This window comes from Schistocerca nitens, chromosome 1 (genome assembly GCF_023898315.1).
Source record: "Schistocerca nitens isolate TAMUIC-IGC-003100 chromosome 1, iqSchNite1.1, whole genome shotgun sequence".
Taxonomy (NCBI): Eukaryota; Metazoa; Arthropoda; class Insecta; order Orthoptera; family Acrididae; genus Schistocerca; species Schistocerca nitens.
In genome coordinates, this window is record NC_064614.1 from 122,620,503 (window position 1) to 122,638,874 (window position 18,372).

Sequence of the window (18,372 nt, forward strand, 5' to 3'; positions counted from 1 at the left end):
TTTATGTCCAGTCAAGAGATCCTGTCCATAGCCCATGTGTCTGGGCTGGTCCAGCATCTCCCAGTCAGGTTCCTTTGCAACATTAGGCTCCAGTGACTTTAATGGCTCTTGTGCCAGCATCTGTTTGAATCCACAAGCTGCAACTCAAAGGGTGTTCAACTGGATTGTCCTGCCTGGCCATCATGCTCCCTCTCATTAGCTGCACCCAATGCAGCTCTGCATCTTCGCCACAATGCAGCAGCCATGGCCGGCCTCTTTCAAGATGGCTTTGCCATCTCCTCCTTAAGTGGGAAGGATATTGTGTATCATCCGTGGACTGGATATATCCACTGCCAGTCCAATGTCTCTGCCATGAGGTGTTTCCTACCCACTGTCTGCCTGTGTGTGTGTGTGTGTGTGTTCATATAAAATGGGCATTGCATGTCATCTACATCTACATCTACATTTATACTCCGCAAGCCACCCAAAGGTGTGTGGCGGAGGGCACTTTACATGCCACTGTCATTACCTCCCTTTTCTGTTCCAGTCGCGTATGGTTCGCGGGAAGAACGACTGTCGGAAAGCTCCGTGCGCGCTCGAATCTCTCTAATTTTACATTCGTGATCTCCTCGGGAGGTATAAGTAGGTGAAAGCAATATATTCGATACCTCATCCAGAAACGCACCCTCTCGAAACCTGGACAGCAAGCTACACCGCGATGCAGAGCACCTCTCTTGCAGTCTGCCACTTGAGTTTGCTAAACATCTCAGTAACGCTATCACGGTTACCAAATAACACTGTGACGAAACATGCCGCTCTTCTTTGGATCTTCTCTATCTCCTCTGTTAACCCGACATGGTACGGATCCCACACTGATGAGCAATACTCAAGTATAGGTCGAACGAGTGTTTTGTAAGCCACCTCCTTTGTTGATGGGCTACATTTTCTAAGGACTCTCCCAATGAATCTTAACGTGGTACCCGCCTTACCAACAATTAATTTTATATGATCATTCCACTTCAAATCGTTCCATACACATACTCCCAGATATTTTACAGAAGTAACTGCTACCAGTGTTTGTTCCGCTATCATATAATCATACAATAAAGGATCCTTCTTTCTATGTATTCGCAATACATTACATTTGTCTATGTTAAGGGTCAGTTGCACCAAGTGCCTATCCGCTGCAGATCTTCCTGCATTTCGCTACAATGTTCTAATGCTGCAACTTCTCTGTATACTACAGCATCATCCGCGAAAAGCCGCATGAAACTTCCGACACTATCCACTAGGTCATTTATATATATTGTGAAAAACAATGGTCCCATAACACTCCCCTGTGGCACACCAGAGGTTACTTTAACGTCTGTAGACATCTCTCCATTGAGAACAACATGCTGTGTTCTGTTTGCTAAAAACTCTTCAATCCAGCCACACAGCTGGTTTGATATTCCGTAGGCTCTTATTTTGTTTATCAGGCGACAGTGCGGAACTGTTTCAAACGCCTTCTGGAAGTCAAGGAAAATAGCATCTACCTGGGAGCCTGTATCTAATATTTTCTGGGTCTCATGAACAAATAAAGCGAGTTGGGTCTCACACGATCGCTGTTTCCGGAATCCATGTTGATTCCTACAGAGTAGATTCTCGGTTTCCAGAAACAACATGATATGCAAGCAAAAAACATGTTCTAAAATACTACAACAGATCGACGTCAGAGATATAGGTCTATAGTTTTGCGCAACTGCTCGACGACCCTTCTGGAAGACTGAGACTACCTGTGCTCTTTTCCAATAATTTGGAACCTTCCGTTCCTCTAGAGACTTGCGGTACACGGCTGTTAGATGGGAGGCAAGTTCTTTTGCGTACTCTGTATAGAATCAAACTGGTATCCCATCAGGTCCAGTAGACTTTCCTCTGTTGAGTGATTCCAGTTGCTTTTCTATTCCTTGGACACTTATTTCGATGTCAGCCATTTTTTCGTTTGTGCGAGGATTTAGAGAAGGAACTGCAGTGCGGTCTTCCTCTGTGAAACAGCTTTGGAAAAAGGTGTTTAGCATTTCAGCTTTAAGCACGTTATCCTCTGTTTCAATGCCATCATCGTCCCGGAGTGTCTAGATATGCTGTTTCGAGCCACTTACTGATTTAACGTAAGACCAGAACTTCCTAGGATTTTCTGTCAAGTCGGTACATAGAATTTTACTTTCGAATTCACTTGAACGCTTCACGCATATCCCTCCTTACGCTAACTTTGACATCGTTTAGCTTCTGTTTGTCTGAGAGGTTTTGGCTGTGTTTACACTTGCAGTGAAGCTCTCTTTGCTTTCGCAGTAGTTTCCTAACTTTGTTGTTGAACCACGGTGGGTTTTTCACGTCCCTCACAGTTTTACTTGGCACGTACCTGTCTAAAACACATTTTACGATTGCCTTGAACTTTTTCCATAAACACTCAACATTGTCAGTGTTGGAACAGAAATTTTCGTTTTGATCTGTTAGGTAGTCTGAAATCTGCCTTACTCTTGCTAAACAGATAAACCTTCCTCTCTTTTTTTATATTCCTATTAACTTCCATCTTCAGGGATGATGCAATGGCCTTATGATCACTGATTCCTTGTTCTGCACTTACAGAGTCGAAAAGTTCGGGTCTGTTATCAGTGGGTCCAAGATGTTATCTCTACGAGTCGGTTCTCTGTTTAATTGCTTGAGGTAATTTTCGGATAGTGCACTCAGTATAATGTCACTCGATGCTATGTCCCTACCACCCGTCCAAAAAAACATCTGAGTGTCCCAGTCTATATCTGGTAAATTGAAATCTCCACCTAAGACATTAACATGCTGAGAAAATTTACGTGAAATGTATTCCAAATTTTCTCTCAGTTGTTCTGTCACTAATGCTGCTGAGTTGGGAGGTTGGTAAAAGGAGCCAATTATTAACCTAGCTCGGTTGCTGAGTATAACCTCCACCCATAATAATTCACAGGAACTATCCTCTTCTATTTCACTACAGGATGAACTACTACTAACAGCGACAAACACGCCACCACTGGTTGCATGCAATCTATCCTTTCTAAACACCGTCTGTGCCTTTGTAGAAATTTCGGCAGAATTTATCTCTGGCTTCAGCCAGCTTTCCTTACCTATAACGATTTCAGCTTCGGTGATTTCTATCAGCGCTTGAAGTTCTGGTACTTTACCAATGCAGCTTCGACAGTTTACAATTACAATACCGATTGCTGCTTGGTCCCTGCATGTCCTGACTTTGCCCCGCACCCTTTGAGGCTGTTGCCCTTTCTGTACTTGCCCGAGGCCATCTAACCTAAAAAACCGCCCAGTCCACGCTACACAACCCCTGCTATCCATGTAGCCACCTGCTGCATGTAGTGGACTCCTGACCTATCCAGCAGAACCCAAAACCCCACCACCCTATGGCGCAAGTCGAGGAATCTGCAGCCCACACGGTCGCAGAACCGTCTCAGCCTCTGATTCAGACCCTCCACTCGGCTCTGTACCAAAGGTCCGCAGTCAGTCCTGTCGATGATGCTGCAGATGGTGAGCTCTGCTTTCATCCCGCTAGGGAGACTGGCAGTCTTCACCAAATCAGATAGCCGCCGGAAGCCAGAGAGGATTTCCTCCAATCCATAGCGACACACATCATTGGTGCCGACATGAACGACCACCTGCAGATGGGTGCACCCTGTACCCTTCATGGCATCCGGAAGGACCCTTTCCACACCTGGAATGACTCCCCCTGGTATGCACACGGAGTGCACATTGGTTTTCTTACCCTCTCTTGCTGCCATATCCCTAAGGGTCCCCATTACGTGCCTGACGTTGGAGCTCCCAACTACCAGTAAGCCCACCCTCTGCGACCGCCCGGATCTTGCAGACAGAGGGGCAACCTCTGGAACAGGACAAGCAGCCATGTCCGGCCGAAGATCAGTATCAGCCTGAGACAGAGCCTGAAACCCGTTCGTCAGACAAACTGGAGAGGCCTTCTGTTCAGCCCTCTGGAATGTCTTTCGCCCCCTGCCACACCTCGAGACGACCTCCCACCCTACCATGGGTGAGGGGTCAGCCTCAATATGGGCAGTATCCCGGGCAGCTACAGCCATAGTCGGGGGATGTGTGGGACGAGGTGGCCGTCCCCGACAAACCCCCATCCGGACCCCCACAGTGATGCCCATTGGCAACAGCCTCAAGCTGTGTGACCGAAGCCAACACTGCCAGAAGCTGGGAGCGAAGGGATGCCAACTCAGCCCGCATCCGAACACAGCAGTTGCAGTCCCTATCCATGCTAAAAACTGTTGTGCAAAGAACGTCTGAACTAATCTACAGAGAGCACAAACAATTCGACACCAAATTTAAACGGTTATTAAAATACAAGATTGCCTAGTAAATGCAGTAATGCTGCTACTTGCGCACTGCTGACACACTGCTCGGCGGCGGAAGGAGACTTCGCGATTTTACACTATTCAGGTACTAAAACGCAGTGCTACAACTCTCAAATACTATAATACACCAGAAATTTATGAATTAAACAATGCAAGTACCAAAAACACGCAAAGAAATTAAGAATTAAACTATGTAACAAATAAGCTGCTGGCAGCTGCTTATCCAACGGCGGCAGGGAGCACACAATGTCACAACATTGTACTGCATACAAACAGTATGGTTATACGCCATTTGTTCCACACTCCACCAAGGGGCACCAACTACACTTCCGAGCAGTGCGCGCACCAGGAAACCGGCAGCATTGCTACCAAAGAACAACATGACTCACACAACACATGAACACAAATAGTTCCGCCTGCTGGGTGTGTAAAGCCAGACACTGCCTCCAGTAGACCAGCTGCAGCTGCAGCTCGAGTTCCAGTTCTAGTACAGTTGCTCCTGCAGAGTTGGGCCAGGAAACATCTACCTCACTGTCCATCTAACGGAACTCACCGAGACAAGCAACGATGATATGCTGTGCTTTGCATCGTCATTGTGCCTATGCTACTCCTTGTGGTGTGGGTCCTCTGGTAATGTGCCAGTAAACATTGTGTTTCTTATTTCATGTGGTCTTGAATGATGTTTCATTTGTTTCTGAACAAATGTCATTGTGAATTTGTGTGGTTAATAATGTGTTTTGTAGAAAGCAACTACTTACAAAGTGCAGGATAGAAAAGATATGACTGGCTACCAAGATGTAAGTGGTGACAGAAACTGTAAAAAATTGTCTTGTGTTGGTGATAAGAATAAACTGAAGGTGCCACATTCATTAAAAAGATAAGAATAAAATCAGTAATGCAGGTGTAAATTCTGTATAGATAAGAGTTGAGTTGTAAAACTACTGTTGGCTACCCTAGACTACCGTAAGTAAGTGTGGGATATGGTAGTTTTTCTAGAAGCATTCGTCAGTTAAGATCATAACTGTGTTACCTGTAAATTAAGTGTGTTGCATACCTAATGGGCATTATCTCATTTTGATCATTTTGTATGCATATGTGATAAGTGTTTTACTAGACTGACCTAGAAATTGGAAGCCGTGAACTTTCTACAAACTGAGGATATAAAAAGGGCCACATAATCTACAGAAAATTTTCGTTCTATGTAGTTATCATCCTGTCTGTAATTTAAAAATATACAATATTTATAGCAATATTGAAACTGTCAATCTTTAATTCAGGTTTTATTCAAAAATTGTTGATTTGTAACACAGAACAGAATTAAACATAAAAAAACGATACAGATTTATCACATAGCGCTAGAAAATGCAATATCCTGAAGAAAGGTAAAGTTTAAAAAATGCAAAACAAAAACCATATCAGAAAATGTTTCTGTTATTCATAAACAAATTTCACATAATTCAACTACTGCCTTTGACCATGATGAAGGATGTTCTATTGAGTACAAAATACCAATAATAATTCTTTTTATATTTGTGCTTGTAAACTGTACCCGCATCAAAAGTAATTGTTTTGGTTACATTCACACACATAGTTTTTATTACTTATAAAAAGCAAAGTATATTTTGTAAGATTATCATATACACAATGGACTAACACAGAACAATAAGCAGTTCTAATTATGTGCAAAACAAACAAAAAACTAAATGAAATTGTTGGCTCCTAGTTAGTCTCTTACACATTCAACTATGTTTCTTTCCCTATTCAGTTATGTTTCTTTCCCTAGCAATGCTACCAATACTATCGGTAATTCTGCAGTTTATTACATCATTTATGTAACCAAAACTAACAAACTGTAGAGATAAAAGTAAGGAAGTGTATGTGGGTTGTTTTGTATTTGAAAAAGAAATATTTGTAAATGTTTTAGTATACAGGTCCCACCAGGTCAGAGAGATATTTTCATGATAAATTTTGATCACTTATTGTCCAGTCAGGCAAATCAGAAAGATTGCCAATTTGTGGAGATTTCACTGTAAATTTCATAAAAGAATCTGATGGAAAACACGATCCAGAGATGCTGTTTAAGGCCATTGAAATTATGTAGTAGTCATGTGTATCAATACTGGATTAACTCAAGATAATAGCACTCAGATAGTGTGTTCTGACAAGTGGAAGTTAAACACAAGGATATTCTGTTATATGTGTGTTGTTAGAAATATGATATGCTGTAAGTTATATAATAACTTCACTGTATACACAGACCAGAAACACTTAAAAAAAACCATATCCTGGTTAATAATTTATCAAACTTTGATTTCGGAGAAAGATTAAAAATATTAACTGCAATGAAGGTTATGATTTATACAATGCTAGCTTTAAAGATGAATATTTGTCAATAACTTGCTGCCCCTCTCCCTCCACAACTCCTTAAAAAAATGCAACATGACACTGTCTTCAAATAAATCCTGGAAGGCTGTAGACATCAGTGTCTTTTCAGGAATCTGTTTGACTGCTAACAGCTGAGCTTTTTTTTTTCATTTAACTTCATTTTAAACTGCAAAGGAATTAAATAGATATAAATAGCCAGTTACAAACAACTACAGAAATACACTTTACTAAGAAGCATGTCCAAGTTTTAGTCAGCTGACAGTGTCCGTACTGTAATGTTTATGTACAATGTATAAAACATGTAACTAAGAAACTCGTTTCCTACTGACACACAACATGGCATATAATAATAATAATAATAATAATAATAATAATAATAATAATGGCGTGTGACGAGGGCCTCCCGTCGGATAGATCGCTCGCCTGGTGCAAGTCTTTCGATTTGACGCCACTTTGGCGACTTGCGCGTCGGTGGGGATGAAATGATGATGATTAGGACAACACCACCCAGTCCCTGAGCGGAGAAAATCTCCAACCCAGCCGGGAATCGAACCCGGGCCCTTAGGATTGACAGCCTGTTGCGCTGGTTTTTTTTTTAATCTCATTTTGTTTGCTTCTGTTCGCAGCATCTGCTTGTGGCGGGCATCATAAGACAACCATTTAAGTTCGTTACTGATCGATTAACTCAGTTTTTTTATTACAGAGGGCACATAACCCTCTGACCGAACACGCTGAGCTACCGTGCCGGCTGTCACTCAGCTACCGGCGGGCGGACCATGGCATATAATATTCTTGACATATTATTGCAGTACTGTTTTATGGTAGGATGATGATAATTACAAGTGATAATCAGATCATGTATTAATGGTGTAGTGTAGTAATTGAAGTTATTCTTGTGATCAAGACCAGAAACTGATAAGTTTTTTGACACTCCAACTCTAACGTTCTCCATAGTTAATGATATCAAATTATTCTGTGTAACTTCCTGTTATTTATTGTACTTATGCCGAAAGGTACACTGGGCTGTTCAATTCACAAAAACACCACATATCACCTGCATTGGGAAAAGTACCAGTGGGCATACTGCAGATTTCAATCATGAGCTCACTACTTTTCTTGCTCTATGCTAATGATTTTATACTTTATTTAAATTGTTTTCATCACTCTCGGGTGCACAGCTAGATGCAGTTGTTTATGAAACACAATATTTCGACAGCACACCTTGCCGTCATCTTCAGGTGATACCTGAAAATGAGTATCCTCACTACATCACACCTCCTTTCTACTGTTATTCCTTCCCATCCATTCCATCACTACCCATTTGCATGTCGTGTCAGGTGGAGTGGTGGTGTAGGGGGGGAGGGGGGGGGATGACTGCCAAATGATAGGTGCAAACACTGTCCCCTTAGTGCTTCTGATACTACCCATCAGTTGCAGAAGACACACATGGTTGACATTGTAACTACAGTTAGCTGAACACTGGGTTTCATGCTTTACTGAGACTGAAGCCACTGTCTCAGGGTTTGGCCACCCACGTTTCAATAGTCTCCTTCAGAAGACAGTCTCAAAATGACATGGTCCATCTCGGCACTTCCGTTTCTTCATATTTTATTGCATTTCTCGGTAGGCAAGTAATGTTTTGCAACCACAGATTTTGTTGGTTTCTTAAATTACAGGTGTCTCCTGCACTTCTTGCACTTTTCTTCGACTGCCCACAATGTCTGCCTGATGTATGCCTTACCACATTTGTGTGGAATGTGGCGGACCTCAGTTTACAGAGCCCCCCCCCCCTCCCCCCTTCATGTTTCACCATACCTAATAGTGCATGCATTTATTGTTGTTGTGGTCTTCAGTCCTGAGACTGGTTTGATGCAGCTCTCCATGCTACTCTATCCTGTGCAAGCTTCTTCATCTCCCAGTACCTGCTGCAACCTACATCCTTCTGAATCTGCTTAGTGTATTCATCTCTTCGTCTCCCCCTACGATTTTTACCCTCCACAACTAAATTGGTGATCCCTTGATGCCTCAGAACATGTCCTACCAACCGAACCCTTCTTCTGGTCAAGTTGTGCCACAAACTCCTCTTCTCCCCAATCCTATTCAGTACCTCCTCATTAGCTATGTGATCTACCCATCTAATCTTCAGCATTCTTCTGTAGCACCACATTTCGAAAGCTTCTATTCTCTTCTTGTCCAAACTATTTACCGTCCATGTTTCACTTCCATACATGGCTACACTCCATAAAAATACTTTCATAAATGACTTCCTGACACTTAAATCTATACTCGATGTTAACAAATTTCTCTTCTTCAGAAACGCTTTCCTTGCCATTGCCAGTCTACATTTTATATCCTCTCTACTTCGACCATCATCAGTTATTTTGCTCCCCAAATAGCAAAACTCCTTTACTACTTTAAGTGTCTCATTTCCTAATCTAATACCCTCAACATCACCCGACTTAATTCGACTACATTCCATTATCCTCGTTTTGCTTTTGTTGATGTTCATCTTATATCCTCCCTTCAAGACACCAACCATTCCGTTCAACTGCTCTTCCAAGTCCTTTGCTATCTCTGACAGAATTACAATGTCATCGGCGAACCTCAAAGTTTTTACTTCTTCTCCATGGATTTTAATACCTACTCCGAATTTTTCTTTTGTTTCCTTTACTACTTGCTCAATATATAGTTTGAATAACATCGGGGAGAGGCTACAACCCTGTCTCACTCCTTTCCCAACCACTGCTTCCTTTTCATGCCCCTCGACTCTTATAACTGCCATCTGGTTTCTGTACAAATTGTAAATAGCCTTTCGCTCCCTGTATTTTACCCCTGCCACCTATAGAATTGGGAAGAGTATTCCAGTCAACATTGTCAAAAGCTTTCTCTAAGTCTACAAATGCTAGAAACGTAGGTTTGCCTTTCCTTAATCTTTCTTCTAAGATAAGTCGTAAGGTTAGTATTGCCTCACGTGTTCCAGTATTTCTACGGAATCCAAACTGATCTTCCCCGAGGTCGGCTTCTACTAGTTTTTCCATTCGTCTGTAAAGAATTCGTGTTAGTATTTTCCAGCTGTGGCTTATTCAACTGATTGTTTGGTAATTCTCACATCTGTCAACACCTGCTTTCTTTGGGATTGGAATTATTATATTCTTCTTGAGGTCTGAGGGTATTTCGCCTATTTCATACATCTTGCTCACCAGATGGTAGAGTTTTGTCATGACTGGCTCTCCCAAGGCCGTCAGTAGTTCCGATGGAATGTTGTCTACTCCGGGGGCCTTGTTTCGACTCAGGTCTTTCAGTGCTCTGTCAAACTCTTCACGCAGTATCGTATCTCCCATTTCATCTTGATCTACATCCTCTTCCATTTCCATAATATTGTCCTCAAGTACATCGCCCTTGTATAGACCCTCTATATACTCCTTCCACCTTTCTGCTTTCCCTTCTTTGCTTAGAACTGGGTTTCCATCTAAGCTCTTGATGTTCATACAAGTGGTTCTCTTATCTCCAAAGGTCTCTTTAATTTTCCTGTAGGCAGTATCTATCTTACCCCTAGTGAGATAAGCCTCTACATCCTTACATTTGTCCTCTAGCCATCCCTGCTTAGCCATTTTGCACTTCCTGTCGATCTCATTTTTGAGACGTTTGTATTCCTTTTTGCCTGCTTTATTTACTGAATTTTTATATTTTCTCCTTTCATCAATTAAATTCAATATTTCTTCTGTTACCCAAGGATTTCTATTAGCCCTCGTCTTTTTACCTACTTGATCGTCTGCTGCCTTCACTACTTCATCCCTCAGAGCTACCCATTCTTCTTCTACTGTATTTCTTTCCCCCATTCCTGTCAATTGTTCCCTTATGCTCTCCCTGAAACACTGTACAACCTCTGGTTCTTTCAGTTTATCCAGGTCCCATCTCCTTAAATTCCCACCTTTTTGCAGTTTCTTCAGTTTTAATCTACAGGTCATAACCAATAGATTGTGGTCAGAGTCCACATCTGCCCCTGGAAATGTCTTACAATTTAAAACCTGGTTCCTAAATCTCTGTCTTACCATTATATAATCTATCTGATACCTTTTAGTATCTCCAGGGTTCTTCCATGTATACAACCTTCTTTTATGATTCTTGAACCATGTGTTAGCTATGATTAAGTTGTGCTCTGTGCAAAATTCTACCAGGCGGCTTCCTCTTTCATTTCTTAGCCCTAATCCATATTCACCTACTACGTTTCCTTCTCTCCCTTTTCCAACACTCGAATTCCAGTCACCCATGACTATTAAATTTTCGTCTCCCTTCACTATCTGAATAATTTCTTTTATTTCATCATACGTTTCTTCAATTTCTTCGTCATCTGCAGAGCTAGTTGGTATATAAACTTGTACTACTGTAGTAGGCATGGGCTTCGTATCTATCTTGGCCACAATAATGTGTTCACTATGCTGTTCGTAGTAGCTTACCCGCATTCCTATTCATTATTAAACCTACTCCTGCATTACCCCTATTTGACTGTGTTTATAACCCTGTAGTCACCTGACCGTAAGTCTTGTTCCTCCTGCCACCGAACTTCACTAATTCCCACTATATCTAACTTTAACCTATCCATTTCCCTTTTCAAATTTTCTAACCTACCTGCCCGATTAAGGGATCTGACATTCCACGCTCCGATCCGTAGAACGCCAGTTTTCTTTCTCCTTATAATGACATCCTCTTGAGTAGTCCCCGCCCAGAGATCCGAATGGGGGACTATTTTACCTCCGGAATATAAGAGGACGCCATCATCATTTAATCATACAGTAAAGCTGCATGCCCTCGGGAAAAATTACGGCCGTAGTTTCCCCTTGCTTTCAGCCGTTCACAGTACCAGCACAGCAAGGCCGTTTTGGTTATTGTTACAAGGCCAGATCAGTCAATCATCCAGACTGTTGCCCTTGCAACTACTGAAAAGGCTGCTGCCCCTCTTCAGGAACCACACGTTTGTCTGGCCTCTCAACAGATACCCCTCCGTTGTGGTTGTACCTACGGTACGGCTATCTGTATCGCTGAGGCACGCAAGCCTCCCCACCAACGGCAAGGTCCATGGTTCGTGGGGGATGTGCATGCATTTATGGAGATGGTTTGTGTTCTGTTTTCTGGGCCTGTACCTTCTGCCTGTCTCTCAACATATCCATTTTTCTTTAATACATCCTGAAGATGGTTGCACTACCTTGGTACAATTTCTTCATTTGATACTGCACATGCCCTGCGGACCAGTTTATGTTGTTCCGCCTCATATTATGGTGCATGATGACAGCTGGAGGCATGGACATACAGATTGGTGTGGCTGGTTTTCCTTTACACACTTTCTCACATAGAGCCATCCACTTTTTGCTTGACTATGAGTACCAAAAGCAGAATTTGCCATTCTCTTCCACCTCCATAGTGAATCTGATAGTGGGATACAGAGTTCAGATGTTGGAGAAACTCCTGAAGCCTTTCACTCCATGTGGTCACACTACATACACATCATCAACATATCTATAAAAGCACATAGGCTTTGGTGCAGCTATTTAGAGAGATTTTTCTTTGAAATGCTTCATGAGTACCTGTGTAGAGGGCACGCTATGGCAGTGCAATATGCTAGTTCATCCTACTACTACTAATAATAATGATGTTGGTGTGAGGACAAATTTAAAAAGGTCAGTCAATGCCAAGTTGATTTTCTCCTTGATCAGTTTGTGAGAATCAGCAGGTAGCACTCTGGTCAAGAGGAAGACCACCAAAATCAAAGCTCAACATAAGGTGCTAGTTACGCTGCTTTCTACAGGTCATGGAGAAATGTCTTGTTTGTGAATCTTATTTGAATTGTCTGTTTTTCAGACAATACTAGTACAGCTGTCAAATGAAAAATACTGAATAATGCTGGTTTTGCACATATGAACTAGCTCTTCAAACTTGTGGCACAGGGCAGCTTATCCAGTTTTATACTGACAGAAATACACCACCACCAGCTAATATACCAAATCAACAAGGCAATTTAAAGTTCTTGTGTGTTCAATGATAAAAACATGAACTGGAAAAATACACACATGCACACACACCTTCTGTTCGATTGCTAACAGCTGAGGTTTTTTTCTTAACTTCATTTCAAACTGCAAAGAAATTAAATAGGTATAAATAGCCAGTTACAGTCAGCTGACACATTCCACATTGTAATGTTTATGTATGATGTATAAGACATGTAACTAGAAACTCATTTTCTATTTGTGTACAACATGGTGTATAATATTTCTATTTATGTACAACATGGTGTATATTCCCAACATGTTACTGCAGTAATGATTGTTGTATGGTAGGATGATGATGAACAGTCAAAAGTGGTAATCAGACAAGTATTAATGGTGTAGTGTTCAGTAGCAAGAGGTAATCAAAGTTACTCTTGTGATTAAGATTGAAAACTGAAAAGTTTTGTGACACTGCAATTATAACGTTCTCTGTTGTTAATGATATCAAGGATTGCCTGAGTAACTTCCTGTTATTGTATTTAGTGATTATTCACTTAATATTTGTTCGAGACTTGTGGTAATAGTGGACCTATAGAAGATTAATTAAAATAAATATCGTACCAAATACCAGACTACTTTTTTGTACATACAAATTTTACTGAACAAATTAGAACATAAAAAAAGTGTTACATTTGTTACACACGAGAAAATGACACATTGCACCAGTCTCCTTTATAAACTTTAACATATTTAAAGGGTAACAATCAAACTAAGCTTTAGCATTAAACATTACTTTCAAGTTTTCTGCAGCAGTATTTTAATAAGAAACATAAAGACTAACATCTAAGCAGAATTACTTTCTGTTCAACGATTCATAATTTTCTTCATCATTGTAGGCCGTACAAAACAAAGTAAGCAGTCAAACTTATAGTTCTGTATATGGCCTTTTAGCCACCCATTCCTTGACACCTGGTAGTTCAAGGACCTTCTTCCTCAGTGCAATGAGGTTCGGACAATTCTTTGTGATGTCAAACCCAGCCATATAATTGAGGTAGTCAAGTATACCAACAAAATAGAAGTCTGCCCACGAGAGCTGAAATTAATACAACTGCATTAACATCATGTATGAGACACTCAAGGTTGCAAATTTAAACATATTAGGCCTATCAATGAAAACTTGCAAGAAGTGAGTGCAGCATGCACCAGGTTGTTTCAAAATTTCATGGAAAGACTGATGATATTTCTAAAATTTTGACAGTACATAGAAACAAACACACACACACACACACACACACACACACACTCCACATGACATATCTCTCTCTCTCTCTCTCCCCCTCCCTCCCCATGTCACTATCTGGTGTTTCCACAGCTGCATCTTGACACGCCACCTGTTAGTACAAAAATCCGGTGTGCACATTTGCTGTAAGTAAATGGGGGACTGGGCCCCCCATTAGCTACATCTACATCTACATGGACACACTGCAAATCACATTTAAGTGCCTGGCAGAGGGCTCATCAAACAACTTTCACAATTCTCTATTATTCCAATCTTGTATAGTGCACAGAAAGAATGAACACCTACATCTTTCCATACGAGCTCTGATTTCCCTTATTTTATCATGACAATCATTTCTCCCTATGTAGGTTGGTGTCAACAAAATATTTTTGCATTCGGAGGAGAAAGTTGGTGATAGGAATTTCTTGAGAAGATTCCATTGCATCAAAAAACGCCTTTCTTTTAATGACTTCCAGCCCAAATTCTGTATCATTTCTATGAGACTCTCGCCTATTTCATGATAATACAAAACGTGCTGCCTTTCTTTGAACTTTTTCGATGTACTCAATCAGTCCTACCTGGTAAGGATCCCGCACCGCGCAGCAGTATTCTAAAAGAGGACGGACAAGCATAGTGTAGGCAGTCTCCCTAGTAGATCTGTTACATTTTCTAAGTGTTCTGCCAATAAAACACAGTCTTTGTTTAGTCTTCCCCACAACATTTTCAGTGTTCCTTCCAATTTAAGTTGTTCATAATTGTAATACCTAGGTATTTAATTGAATTTATGGCTTTTACATTAGATTGATTTATCATGTAACCGAAGTGTAATGAGTTCCTTTTAGCACTCATGTGGATGACCTTGTTATTGTTATCACGTTTTGTTATTTAGTGTCAACTGCTTGTTATTTGCGGTCAACTGCCACTTTTTGCACCATTCAGATATCTTTCCTAAATCATTTTGCAGTTTGTTTTTATCTTCTGATGACTTTATTAGTTGATAAACGACGGCGTCATCTGCAAACAACTGAAGACGGCTGCTCAGATTGTCTCCCAAATCGTTTATATAGATAAGGAACAGTAGAGGGCTTATAAAACTACCTTGGGGAACGCCAGATATCACTTCTGTTTTACTAGATGACTTTTCGTCAGTTACTACCAACTGTGACTTCTCTGACAGGAAATCACAAATCCATTCACACAACTGAGACGATATTCCATAAGCACGCAATTTCACTACAAGCTGCCTGTGTGGTACAGTGTCAAAAGCCTTCCAGAAATACGGAACTGATCTGAAATCCTTGTCAATAGCACTCAACACTTCACGTGAATGAAGAGCTAGTTGTGTTTCACAGGAATGATGTTTTCTAAACCCATGTTGACTGTCAATAATAGACTGTTTTCTTCGAGTTAATTAATAATATTCTAACACAATATATGTATATTTCAAAATCCTGCTGCATATCGACGTTAACGATAGGGGCCTGTAATTTAGTGGATTACTCCTACTACCTTTCTTGAATATTGGTGTGACCTGTGCAACTCTCCAGTCTTTGGGTACGGATATTTCATTGAGCGAACGGCTGTATATGATTGTTAAGTATGGAGCTAATGCATCAGCATTTTCCGAAAGGAACCTAATTGGTATACAGTCTGGACCAGAAGACTTGCTTTTATTGAGTGATTTAAGTGGCTTCACTACTCCGAGAATATTTACTTCTACGTTACTCATGTTGCAAGCTGTTCTCGATTCGAATTCTGGAATATTTACTTCGTCTTTTGTGAAGGCACTTCGGAAAGCTGTGTTTAGTAACTCTGCTTTGGCAGCACTGTCTTTGATAGTATCTCCATTGCTATCACGCAGAGAAGGCATTGATTGTTTCTTGCTGCTAACATACTTCACACACTACCAGAATCACTCTGGATTTTCTGTCAGGTTTCGAGACAAAGTTTTGTTGTGGAAATTGTTATAAGCTTCTTGCATTGATGTCCGTGCTAAATTTTGAGCTTCCGTAAAAGATCACCAATCTCGGGGATTTTGCGTCTGTTTAAATTTGGCATGTTTATTTAATTGTTTCTGCAACAGTGTTCTAACCCATTGTGTGTACCAAGGAGGATCAGCTCCGTCGTTCGTTAGTTTATTTGATATAAATCTCTCAATTGCTGCCAATACTATTTCTTTCAATGTAAGCCACATCTGGTCTACACTTACATTATTAATTTGGAATGAGTGAAGATTGTCTCTCAGGAAGGTGTCAAGTGAATTTTTATTTGCTTTTTTGAATAGGTATATTTTTTGCTTATTTTTGGGGGATTTGGGGATTACAATATTCAATCTCGCTACAACAACCCTGTTTTCACTAATCCCTGAATCGGTTTTGATGCTCGTTATTAACTCAGGATTATTTGTTACTAAGAGGTCAAGTGCGTTTTCACAACCATTTACTATTTGCATGGGCTCATGAACTAACTGCTTGAAATAATTTTCAGAGAATGCGTTTAGCACAATTGCGGATGATATTTTATGCATACCTCCAGAATTAAACATGTATTTTCACCAACATATCGAGGGTACATTAAAGTCACCACCAACTATTAGCGTATGAGTCGGGTACGTGTTTGAAAGCAAACTCAAGTTTTCTTTGAACCTTTCAGCAACTGTATCATCTGAATTGGGAGGTCGGTAAAAGGATCCTATTATTATTTTATTCTAGTTGCCAACAATGACCTCTGCCCATACTAACTCACAGGAAGTATCTACTTCAATTTCACAACAAGTTAAACTACTACTACTGACAGCAACAAACACGCCACCGCCAACCGTGTTTAGCCTATCGTTTCGGAATACCGTTACGTCCTTCACAAAAATTTCAGCTGAGCTTTTATTTGGCTTTAGCCAGCTTTCACTACCTATAACGATTTGAGCATCAGTGCTTTCTATTGTGGTTGGAGCTCTGGTACTTTCCCAACACAGCTACGACAATTTACAACTGTTACAACTTATACTGTTAATAATGGAATCATGGCAGCTTATCATAGCAGCACTATATGTTACTTTATCCTGTTTTATGCTTGATGTGCACTACTTTGTGAAAAATTGCTGACTATGAACACTGGATCATCCCATTCTCTTTTCTCGAACAGAACATGACTTGATTTTATTGTACCAGATGATGCAGCTAAAATTATGTGAAACTGGTCATGCCTATAAATATAGGACTTAAAGCTGAAGCAGTCTTATCTTTTCAAAATGATATTTTTAGGTTCTGGCTGCCCTGACTACAACATGTGCTGACATATTCATTACTGAGAATTATATGTTACATGAGTATTGTCAAACGCTTTGCACAGAATTACTGGGTGTTGTATGTGCTCCTGATTTATACTTAAGTGGAGATATAGGCTTGTGCCATGGTAGTAAATAGTGGTTATGACGTGTCGCACATCTGATTACAAATTCGCAGTGTACATTCTCAGTTGAATCTGTACTATATTCATGATAGTTTTTGTAATAACTTGCTGTGTCTTGTTTTGGTTTTTTGTTGCATGCAGACACCTGAAGATGTTCTGTTAGTGACAAACCAGTTTTGAAATAAATTGACTTATGTAACTATGTGTGATCATGGATTTTCAACAATTTTTACAAGCAATAAATCACCACTTCCTCAAAACTACATAAATTCAGATGTGCCTGTCACCTTTGCCAACAAGTTTGTATTCAAATATGCTCTCGTCACTGATTATATATCTTGTGTGTGTGTAAGTAGTCACTATGTATCAGCACTGCAGCACTGTATGATAAGGCACATTAATAGCACTCTCATTTGACAATTAAAAAAATAACATAAAAAAGCATTTTTATATGGCAAAATGAAATAATTATGATCTAAGAAAGCAAAACAATAAAACTAGAATGTAAGAAGTACTGGATGACAGGCACTGTTAACTGAAACTGGAGAACAGTGCTAAACTTTAAGGCACACAGAGGTTCACTGGGCACTGGAGAGTACCCTGACACTTTTCAAACTGCATGTATGTATATATGAATGGCTGTAAATGGGAAAGTGCATAGACCTATCACCCTAGCTCATTGGTCTACAATGATGATCACCAACACAACAATCATATTTGATTACTGGTGGAGTATCTGCTGGATTAATAGCAATGCAAGCCACTGACTACCAACATCTGTGTCATGTCAATGATGGTGTATGCTGACAATACACTACTGGCCATTAAAATTGCTACACCAAGAAGAAATGCAGATGATAAACGGGTATTCATTGGATAATTATATTATACTAGAACTGACATGTGATTACATTTTCACGCAATTTGGGTGCACAGATCCTCAGAAATCAGT

The 18,372-nt window shown here is 40.4% G+C and overlaps 1 protein-coding gene across 4 annotated transcripts in view; it reads right to left on the reverse strand.

Annotated features, from left to right (window-relative positions):
- Positions 1–13,366: 13,366 nt before the first annotated feature.
- Positions 13,367–18,372, reverse strand: part of LOC126242583 (glutathione S-transferase-like) — a 74,455-nt gene continuing 69,449 nt past the window's right edge. For all 4 annotated transcript variants that reach the window (XM_049948100.1, XM_049948101.1, XM_049948102.1 and 1 more), the window contains exon 5: positions 13,367–13,826. In XM_049948100.1, the coding sequence (XP_049804057.1) occupies positions 13,659–13,826 (168 nt within the window). In that variant the 3' untranslated portion in view covers positions 13,367–13,658. The remainder of the gene's footprint in view (positions 13,827–18,372) is intronic.